The following is a 10,076-nucleotide window of genomic DNA, read 5'->3' as shown; positions in this document are numbered from 1 at the left end:
CAACTTTGGTTTGCAGAGGAGAAAAAAAGAAAAAAGACGGGGAAGCGAAATCACAGCACAGAGATGGGCAATTCAGGCAAGAGAAGAGGGCTGTGGCTGGCGGAGAAGCTGGTGTAGAAACCCCGAGAGGGTCGGGAGCCGCCCTCCGGATCCTCCGTGTGCGAGTCGCCGGCCTCAGGTGAGAAGGGGCGGGCCGGCGGGCTGTGCGGCTTTCTTGGCGGGGAGCCTCCTTTCTCCAGCCGCGCTGGGCGCCCACCAGGAGGGGAGGCTCGCTCTCACCCAGCAGGAGTGGCCACCACCCGGGCCGCTCCGAGCCGCCCTCGGCCACACCTGCTGGGGTGGGGAAGCCGCGCCGTCCTGGGGCGGGGCTCGAGGCCACACCCCCGCCTGTGCAGCACCTCGCGGGCGCAGGGCTCCGGAGACTCCGGCAGACCGTGTACGTGGACCATGGCCTCGGTGCAGCCCCGGCTCCCAGAGCGGGTGGCCACGGCTCGGAGCCTGGCCCGGGGCTGCTGGTCCGCGTTCTTGGACTACGAGACGCCCAAGGTGATCGTGGTGCGAAATCGGCGCCTGGGAGTCGTGTACCGCGCAGTGCAGCTGCTCATCCTGCTTTACTTCGTGTGGTGCGCGGGCCGGGGATGCGGTGGGGGCCGGGCAGCAGGGAATCGCCAGCTGGGGGCCGCGCGGCCGCCCTTAGGGTCCCAGGAGCGGATGTCCTGGTCCGCCCTGGTCCCCCCCCAGGGTTGCCTCGGGAGCCCGCGCCGCCCTGTCCCGCAGGTACGTGTTTATCGTGCAGAAAAGCTACCAGGACAGCGAGACAGGTCCGGAGAGTTCCATCATCACCAAAGTCAAGGGGATCACCGTGTCGGAGCACAAAGTATGGGATGTGGAGGAATACGTGAAACCCCCTGAGGTGCGGTGCTCTCTGTCCCCAAGCCCCCGCGCTGCGTGGTCAGACTAGCTGGATGGTAGGACTAGTAGGATCGAGCTGACCGGCCCACGGTACCTTTTTTCTGCACTCAGGGGGGCAGTGTGTTCAGCATCATCACCAGGATCGAGGTCACGCCTTCCCAGACCCTGGGAACATGCCCAGAGGTGAGGCAGGTCGAGGGCGGCCTGGGGAGCCTTCTAGGCCAGTTGCAGGGTCTACCCCTGACCTGCAGTTTTCACCTTAGAGTATGAAGATTCACAATTCCACCTGCCATTCAGATGACGACTGCGTGGCTGGAGAGCTGGATATGCTGGGCAGTGGTCAGTGTGCACTGGGCATAGTGGGGAAGGTGGGGGGCAGAACTGGCCCCAGGGTCTAACCACTCTCTCCCCCACAGGGCTTCGGACAGGGCGCTGTGTGCCCTATTACCATGGGGACTCCAAGACCTGTGAGGTGTCAGCCTGGTGTCCTGTGGAGGATGGATCTTCTGTCAGGTATGTGAGGTTCAGAGACCCCACTGCTATTCTTTTTCCTCACTGGAGATCAGATGGTGGTGGGGGGGACCACAGGGCAGGCCTGGGAGAGGTCCCTCCAGGTGGACTTAGGGGGAGGGGAGATTAAATCCCTGTCTCTGTTTCTGCAGCCAGTTTCTGGGTAAAATGGCCCCAAATTTCACCATCCTTATCAAGAACAGCATCCACTACCCCAAGTTCAAGTTCTCCAAGTAAGAGTCTGAGGGACAGGGTAATGGGCAGCATAGTGACTGGCCAGTGTGGAAGCTTGTGTTGGGAGCCATGTGTTTGGAGTACAGGTCTGTGCCTTCTGCCACACCTTAGGGGCAACATTGCGAGCCAGAAGAATGACTATCTGAAGCACTGCACATTTGATCAGGATTCTGACCCATACTGTCCCATCTTCAGGCTGGGCTTCATTGTAGAGCAGGCGGGGGAGAACTTTACAGAGCTGGCACACAAGGTGAGGGGGAGAAGGGGCAGACAGTGAAGCTGGGTACCAGTGTTTGCTATCCAGGAAGGGTTTTACTGCAGCTAGCTGTACCTTCTCTGTCTTGGCCAGTCCATTTAGGCAGAGGAAACACGATCATCCTGACCCATGGTCTGTGCATGCACCTGCTTAATTATTGACCCCTGGTCCCATAGCTGCTACTAATACCTCCAAAGCTACACAAAACATGCACTTGTCCCTGCACCCTTGGCCCTGAGCTGCCCTGGTGCTGGACCCTACCCCTTGAGGGTTTTCTGCTGTATGTCCTCCTGACTCTCCCTTGACTGGCTTCTTTGCAGGGTGGTGTCATTGGGGTCATCATCAATTGGGACTGTGACCTGGACTTGTCTGAATCAGAGTGCAACCCCAAGTATTCTTTCCGGAGGCTTGACCCTAAGCATGCTGCGGCCTCCTCAGGCTACAACTTCAGGTACTTTGTTCTGTGAACATCTGGGTCATGACACAGACAGTGTTGTCTGCTTCGGCCCAGAAGTGGCCCTTGAGAGAGGAAGACAAGCGTGCACAACACTAGACTCTGTAGTCAGCTTGGACATTGCTTTGGGTTCACTCTACCCTAGGTTTGCCAAGTATTACAAGATAAATGGCACTACGACCACTCGCACACTTATAAAAGCCTATGGGATCCGAATAGATGTTATTGTGCACGGACAGGTAAGCAGTTGAAGGGCTGGGGCCAGCCAACCCTGCCCACTTGCAATGATGGCTCTACCCAGGCCTGGGCTGTCCCAGCTCCATATCTCTTACAGCATCCCTCCCCTTGAACCCCATTCCTGTCCCAAGCAGCCTGTGTTGAAGGCCTAAATGCAAGCCTATTCTTCCCAGGCAGGGAAGTTCAGTCTCATTCCCACCATCATTAATCTGGCCACTGCTCTGACTTCCATTGGTGTGGTAAGAAATTTACTTAAGGGTCTGGGTGGGGTGGGGAATGTCTGACAGGCCCTTACCCAGTGGTTTCTGCTGGCCTCAGGGATCCTTCCTGTGTGACTGGATCTTGCTAACATTCATGAACAAAAACAAAGTCTACAGCCATAAGAAATTTGACAAGGTGTGTACTCCAAGGCACCCCTCAAGCAGCTGGCCTGTGACCCTTGCCCTTGTCTTGGGCCAGGCCCCTCCCCCACCTAGTCACTACTCCCAGGACCAGCCACCCAGCCCACCATCTGGCAGAGGGCTGACCTCAGGACAAGGGGCAGATCAACCCCTGGCTGTCCAGCCCCCGTGGCCTTGCCCCATCTCTGTCCCACCTGAGCAGATGGTGGACACTTTCAATCAGCATATAAGAGAAAGGCTTCCTGTTCCTGAGCCTTCCCAACAGGACTTCTTACCCACGAACCCTAAAGGTCTGGCCCAACTCTGACCTCATCCTCACTAAGCTACAGACCCAGACGGGCTCAGTGACAGAGGTTCCTCCACCTCACTCCCAAACCCCTCATAGAACCCCTTATCCCTTCCTTACCCACCCATTCACCCTCTCACACAGCCTTCTGTGACCCAAAGTCAGAGTTATCTTCCTGTTTCAGAACCCTAATCTTTTCTTTGTAAGTCCTAACCAGGCTGACACCAATAAACTGGTGACTAGAAGCCTTCTGGCCTCAATTTTTTTGGGGGCAGTTGTGGACCCAGGAATATAAGACAGGATGGTCAGTCTTCTATGGACCCTGTAGTCCGAGTTTGCCATCTTAGGTGCAGAGCGCAGGATATATAGTTAGGTCATAGCTGTACTTGTCAAGGGGACCAAGCTATGTTCAGAATCCCTGTGATGGGATGGAGACAGGAGACAGTGAGTGAGGCAAGGACAAAGTCAGAACTAACATCAGGGCCTGGGGTAATTTAATTACCCATTTTGCTGCTAGTGGAGTGGCGACTGCTTGGAAGGCCGTTGGGAGCTTGGAACTTGGCTCCCTGGAGGCTAAGCATATTTATGCTGAGTGCCAGCAGAAGGCATCCTATCTTAGACCAGCATACCAAGTGGCAGAGTGACCAAAGAGCTAGGAAGACCTCCAGGGCCTGCCCACACAGCCTCATGTAGATATGCCTCTGAATGAGGCCCTAGTTATCATACCTAGTGCTTGCAGGTTGCTTGGAGGGACATCGATTCCCAACATACCCAAAGCCATCCCTTCCTTGGATATTGACTCCACTAATCACCAAATACCTTTAACTTCATGTTTGGTTTACAAGACATCCAATTTTAGTGTTAGAGAAACGCCTTTCCAGTTGGGTCCTTGGCTACAACTCAGGAACCAGGGCCAGAGGTTCAGGTTTCAAATTCAGATCAACTGGTATCTATGGCTGCACTGGGCTACCCCATGCTGCTGTAAGATGGCCCTGCTGGGGTATAAGCTAATGTCTCCCAACACACTGGCTTTACTTCCAGGAAGCCTAGATAACCAGCTTCTTCCTCCCCCTTTCTTCTTAATTTGATTTGCTTTTCACTCAGAAGGTCCTAGCACTGCCAGCTCAGTTCACATTCCAAGAAGGGTATCAGGTTTCTCCCTACAGACAGCCTGAGATCACTAAAGTTCAGACAAGAGCCTGATGGACAGATGCTAGATATAAAGCTTTCCTTCTAGAGACTAAGGATCCTTGCACAAGTACACAATGGTAAGCTAAGAAATGGAAAGTATAAAATTTAAACAAAATAAGCAAGGTCCAGTGATACTGGACAAATTTAATAGAGGTCCATTTCTCTGTAAGCCTCTCAGGTGGAGTTTCTGAATTTACACTTGGTTGCTACGCTGCTAAGTTGGCCTGAGCTGGCGAGGAAGCAGTACACAAGGACTGCATTTAGCTCAATGAGATGCACAGGCTCTCCTATTTCCTGAGCCTGATAAAGGGCTCTGGCTATCTAGTAGGAACTGTCAGAGCCAGTACAGAGTAGGAGGTGAGAACAGCTACTTTCTCTACCATGTGCAGTGTGGATGGGTACCCACTTCCTTAGCAAGGCTGGAGATTAAGTCCCCCCCTTTAAGAGGGTGCCAGCCTCAGTACTTAGGGCCTTGAGAAGCCAGTAGTGTTTGAGTATAAAACCCTAAACAGATCCATCTGAAATCTTACCCCTGACTACATGACTGCTTTTCCTCACTTTTCTCCCTCCCTCCCTTCCAGTTAGGAGTCTAAAATCTTTAATGTACGAATTTCTTTTTTTTTTTTTTTCGGTCTTTTTGAGACAGGGTCTCCCTGTAGCCCCAGCTGACCTGGCACTCACTGTGTAGACCAGGCTGGCCTCTGTGAGATCTACCTGCCTCTTCCTCCCAAGTGCTGGGACTAAAGGTGTGTGCCACCATGCCTGATGTAAGAAGGTATTTTCTAAAATCTAGGTCTGATACAGGGTGTTCAAATCCATGACAGCACCCTTAAAAGTTCTTGCCATGCATGGTGATGCACACCATTAATCCTAGCACTTGGGAGCAGGTGGATGTCTGTGAGATTGAGGCCAGTCTGGTCTACATGGCAAGATCTAGGCCAGCTGGAGCTACAGGGAGACCATGTCTCAAAAAACAACAAGCTGGACGTGGTGGCGCATGCCTTTAATCCCAGCACTTGGGAGGCAGAGACAGGTAGATCTCAGTGAGTTCAAGGCCAGCCTGGTCTACATAGTGAGTTCCAGGGCAGCTGGGGTTACAGGGAGACCCTGTCTCTTCAAAAAGACCAAAAAAACAAAACAAAACAACAAAAAAAGCTCTTGCTCGTGGGCTGAAAAAACGAAACAAAAAAAGCTCTTGCTTGTGGGCTACAGGCCAGTGTGAGCCAAGATCAGAAGTCAAAGAGTGGCCTGCAGCATGGACCAGGCAGGTCGGAGATGCTCTACCTTTCAGAACCATCTCAGTCCAGCTCTGGCCAGAACTCCAGACCTTACTCAAGACACTAGGTAACAGATACTCCTTAGACTGCTCTGAGGCAAAATCCCTGGGTTCCCACGTTTAGGGTATAGATTCCCTTTAAAGTAGCCCAAATCCTGCTCCAAGGTTGAGGGAAGGGCCCATTTATCCCTAAGTAAGCAAGAGTCCAGCGTGGTTGGGCTTCTTTTAAAAAAAATTTCTTTATTATTATTATTTTGTCTTTTTGAGACGGTTTCCCTGTAGTCCCAGCTGACCTGAACTCATTATGTAGACCAGGCTGGCCTTGAACTCACAAGGATCTGCCTGTTTCTGCCTCCTGAGTGCTGGGATTAAAGGTGTGCGCCACCACGCCCGGCTTTATTATTTTTATTTTATGTGTATGAATGTACTGCCTGCATTTAAGTGCACCCATGAGGCCAGAAGAGGGTGTCAGATCCTCTGGAACTGGAATTACGGACAGCTGTTAGGTACCATGTGGGTACAGGGAATTGAACCTCTCTCTTCTGCAAAAGCAGACAGTGCTCTTAACCACCTAAGCCATCTCTCTAGCCCTGCACTGGCTTCTATACCCTGTAACCAATGCTCCCACCTTTATCCAGAGCCTATCTCAGGCTCAGAATGGGAGGCAGAAGAAAGAGCTGGCTGGGAGCAGAAAGCAGAGGCTTAAAAATGTTTATTCAACAAGCACCTAATGAGTCATTAGGCCATTCCCTGCTCCTGCTTGATTATGCCACCTTGAAGCTCCCTGAAGTATTCTCTTAGGTCTCCCTGGATTGTGGTCATGAGTTGGAAAAGTCAGGTGGTCAGTGGTTCAGTCACTTGGAACAAGCATTAGGGTGCCTGGTGTGGGATGTCATGATGTCCTCAACCTAGGCTTACTAACGGTCTGATAGAGTTTGTCTGCAGCAGCCACTCCAGGGTCTCTTGGAGGTATGACATACTATAGTGCTTGGCAATGTTCTGGAAGATTCCAACCTGTTCCATGAAGACCTATAGGAACAAACACACAGTGACATCTACCCAGCAAGAAGGGCAGACAACCCATAGTATGTCAAGGAGAATGGCTCACCTTAGTGTTAATGGTGAGTGCAAAGTCCCCTGCACAGCTGCAGTACACAGGCATGTGGGTCTCCTTCACACTGCAGCACTTCAGGCACACCTGAAACAAAGGAGGAGTCACCACACTGGATCCCACCTATGGCTCTTCAGCCTTGTGGAGGGGCACCTCCACATGGAACCATCAGCAAGCTTCATTTTCCTGCTCCTCATATATCAGAACTCAGTGCTTCAATGAAATTCAAGATTTACCTAAACCGTGCCAGCTCCTCCCATGCTTCCCACTTTGCTGTGTCCCATCCTGGACTCCCAAGACCTAGTCCCAGGCCACCTTTGTCCATCCCAATTGCTGTGCTGGCACGTGCCTCAGGACTCTGCTCAGGTCCCCATAAAATGCTGCCAAAGCTTTCTCTTGCTCTGCTCTTGCACTCTTGACCACTCACACTGTTGATCACATTGTCCACCTACCTCCACTGGATGGTCAAAAATGCCATGAAGCTGCTTCTGCCCACAGCAGGTGCTAACAGATGCTGACAGAATGAGTGAGCTAGGTGTATGGGTAAGAACTGACTACTAGGGATAGTCTCTTGGAGGCAGACTCAGGATCCAAACATGCTCTGGTTTCCCTAAAATGCCAAAAGTGTTTGGAAACTCCCAAACTCACCAGGTCCTGTAGTGTAAAGGCCATCAACTTCCTCTCCAAGGCTTCCACCAAGGCTGATTCAATGGCAGCTGAGTCATAGGGGGCCTGACAGTTGGAGCAGAGCCACTGAGGTAGGATGGCCCCATCCTAGGAAAGTAGGGAGAAGGCTAAACAATCAGTTTGAGTGTCCCACCTGGGCAATAGCACAGAGGACTGGTGTAAGAGGGGACATGTTGGAGAGTGTAAAAGTGGAGCAAAGGTGACCATCACTACTCTTGGCTGCATTCCATATAGCCTGGGCCTTTCACTTGTGCTCATCTGACCTTTCTAGAACAATTTTCTAACATTTTACAGCAATTTACATTCGAGGGCGGCTTGTTTTGAATCCACAGAAGAACCAGTTGAGGGCAGTAGATCTACACCGTAATGTTCAGCCTTAGGACTGTCCCAACCACCGTCAACATCTGGAGGTTATGACCCCCAGAAGGGCCCATGTCTGGTTGTAGATGTTCTGACCACGAGCTGTGCCCACCTGAGAGAAGGAGGAATCTTTGCACAGGTCCAGGTCTCGGCAGAAATTACAGCTGTGGCAGATCACCTCAGGAAGCACATAGGAGCGGCAGGGGTCTTTGAACTGGGCCTCATCAGAGAACTCACCGATGTCCACCAGACGAAGCAGGTCTCGGTTCAGCTTGTTCACCTGATTTGTGATGTTTGTGTCTAGAGACAACACCTGTGGAGACCAAAGCCCATCAGGAAGCAAGTCTCTGTTGCTCTAGCCAGACCAAATCCCTCTCTCTGAAGCTCATTTCCAAACACCATCTCAGCCCTTTCTTATTCCATTCGGAAGTCTCAGGAAGAGCTGGTTCTTTACAGAGGCAGCTCTCTGTGAGTGAGTGGAGGCTTCACTGGTGAATTTACCAAACATTTAAGGCAAGAGACAGCACTGATTCTACAGTTCCTTCCAGAAACCAGTGAGAGGATACCCTAACTCATCCTAGGAGGTCAGCATCACCCCAATACTGAAACCAGATAAAGGTATAAGGAAACTTGAGCCCATCAACTACCAGGAGCATGGACACAAAAACTTTCAACAAGGGGCTGAAGAGATGGCTCAGAGGTTAAGAGCAGAGGACTCAGGTTCGGTTTCTAGCACCCACTTGGTGGCTAACAACTATCTGTAACTCCAGTTCCAGGGGATCTGACACTCTTTTCTGACCTCCACAGGCATTACACAACATGAGCACATTTACACATATATAGGCAATACACTCATACACCTAAAATAAAAATAATAAATAAAATAAACCCAAAATTGTCAACAAGTACTAGCAGATAATCTCATCAATCTGTAAAATACAGAATCCAAAAATAAATAAGCACAGCTAAAAGTTAAGGCCAATTAATTATTATTGTTATTTTGAGAGAGAGGCCCACTCTACAGCTCAGGCTGGCCTCAAACTTGTAGCAGTTCTCTTACCTCAGCCTCTTTAATGCTGGGACTAAGGTGTAACCATGCCCAGGTCAATTAAGCTTTAAAAGGATGCAATCACCCCTCATTGGAAAGAGGCTCTGGAACAAATGGACACCCTTATGTACAAACAGGAAACTTGTGCATACTGCACAAAGATTAACTAAAAATGGACCAGAGATTATAAAGGCAGAACCCAAAACTGTAAGACTTGTGTAAATATAGGAGAAAATCCTCATGTCCTGAAAGCAGAAACTCCCATAATAAGGAAACACAAAAGGTACAACTCATAATATTTGATAAATGACTTGTATCCAGAATACACAAAGAGTACTCCAAATATAAAGATAAACTCCTAACAATAACAATATAATACAGGGGATTGGGAATGTGGCTCAGCTGGTACAGTGCCAACCTAGCATGCACAAGTCCCCAGTATCACATAAGACCAGATGCAGTGACACACACTCTTAATCTCAGCACTTGAGAGGTGGAGGAAGAAAGACCAGAAGTTTAAGGCCATCCTTGGGTATATAGTGAGTTTAAGGCTAGCCTGAACTATATGAAACTGTTTCAAAAACAAAAACATGACAACCTAGGGGCTGGACCACAGCCCAGTGGTAGAGTGCTTGCCTAGCATGTGCAACACCCTTGGTGGATCCTTAGCACCATAAACAAAGAAAAAATATCCCTCCAATTTTAACGTTTTTTGAGACAGGGTCTCCCTGTAGCCCTAGTTGGCCTGGAACTCACAGAGATCACCTGCCTCTGCCTTCTGAGTTCTGGGATCAAAGTTGTGTGCCACCATGCTGGGTTCAATTTTAAATAATGGGCAAATGATCTGGCTACTCAGAGATAAATGGCCTGTGAAAACATGCTCACCAACACTAGCCATTAGGGAAACACAGATCAAAGTCATAGGATATTTTACTCTATATCTAGCTGAGTAGCTGAAATTTGCAAAACTAAGGCCAAGTTCTGGTGAGCATATGGAACAGTGGAATTCCAATTACACAAGTCTAAGGGCTACACAAGTGAAAGGGCTGTAGCCACTTCAAAAAATAGTCTGGCAGTTTCTTTCAAAGTTAAGCATATATTTTTGGTTGGTTT

At 50.2% G+C, this 10,076-nt stretch overlaps 2 protein-coding genes across 11 annotated transcripts in view; one reads left to right on the top strand and one right to left on the bottom strand.

Moving 5' to 3' along the window:
- Positions 1–367: 367 nt before the first annotated feature.
- P2rx2 (purinergic receptor P2X 2) lies at positions 368–3,400 on the top strand. 10 transcript variants are annotated; one of them, XM_008853735.1, is made up of 12 exons: positions 380–623; positions 778–913; positions 1,024–1,095; positions 1,176–1,251; positions 1,329–1,425; positions 1,575–1,655; positions 1,768–1,906; positions 2,233–2,363; positions 2,512–2,605; positions 2,777–2,842; positions 2,922–2,999; positions 3,270–3,400. In XM_008853735.1, exons 1-12 carry the CDS (start codon positions 448–450, stop codon positions 3,309–3,311), a joined length of 1,188 nt encoding a protein of 395 aa, XP_008851957.1. In that variant the 5' UTR covers positions 380–447; the 3' UTR covers positions 3,312–3,400. The 10 variants fall into 10 exon arrangements, with proteins under 10 accessions (XP_008851951.1, XP_008851957.1, XP_008851955.1 ...); XM_008853733.1 differs by having other exon boundaries at positions 3,207–3,400; XM_008853736.1 differs by having other exon boundaries at positions 448–623; positions 1,329–1,429; positions 1,579–1,655.
- Positions 3,401–6,452: 3,052 nt separating this feature from the next.
- Positions 6,453–10,076, bottom strand: part of Pole (DNA polymerase epsilon, catalytic subunit) — a 62,649-nt gene continuing 59,025 nt past the window's right edge. Inside the window, exons 46-49 of the mRNA XM_008853727.3 lie at positions 8,028–8,228; positions 7,517–7,642; positions 6,866–6,955; positions 6,453–6,786 (exon numbers count right to left, since the gene is read on the bottom strand). Of these exons, the coding sequence (XP_008851949.1) occupies positions 6,661–6,786; positions 6,866–6,955; positions 7,517–7,642; positions 8,028–8,228 (543 nt within the window). The 3' untranslated portion in view covers positions 6,453–6,660. The remainder of the gene's footprint in view (positions 6,787–6,865; positions 6,956–7,516; positions 7,643–8,027; positions 8,229–10,076) is intronic.

Source organism: Nannospalax galili, unplaced genomic scaffold (assembly GCF_000622305.1).
Source record: "Nannospalax galili isolate Female #2095 unplaced genomic scaffold, S.galili_v1.0 scaffold566, whole genome shotgun sequence".
In the NCBI taxonomy this organism is placed as follows: domain Eukaryota; kingdom Metazoa; phylum Chordata; class Mammalia; order Rodentia; family Spalacidae; genus Nannospalax; species Nannospalax galili.
This window is presented reverse-complemented; position numbering and strand designations above follow the sequence as displayed.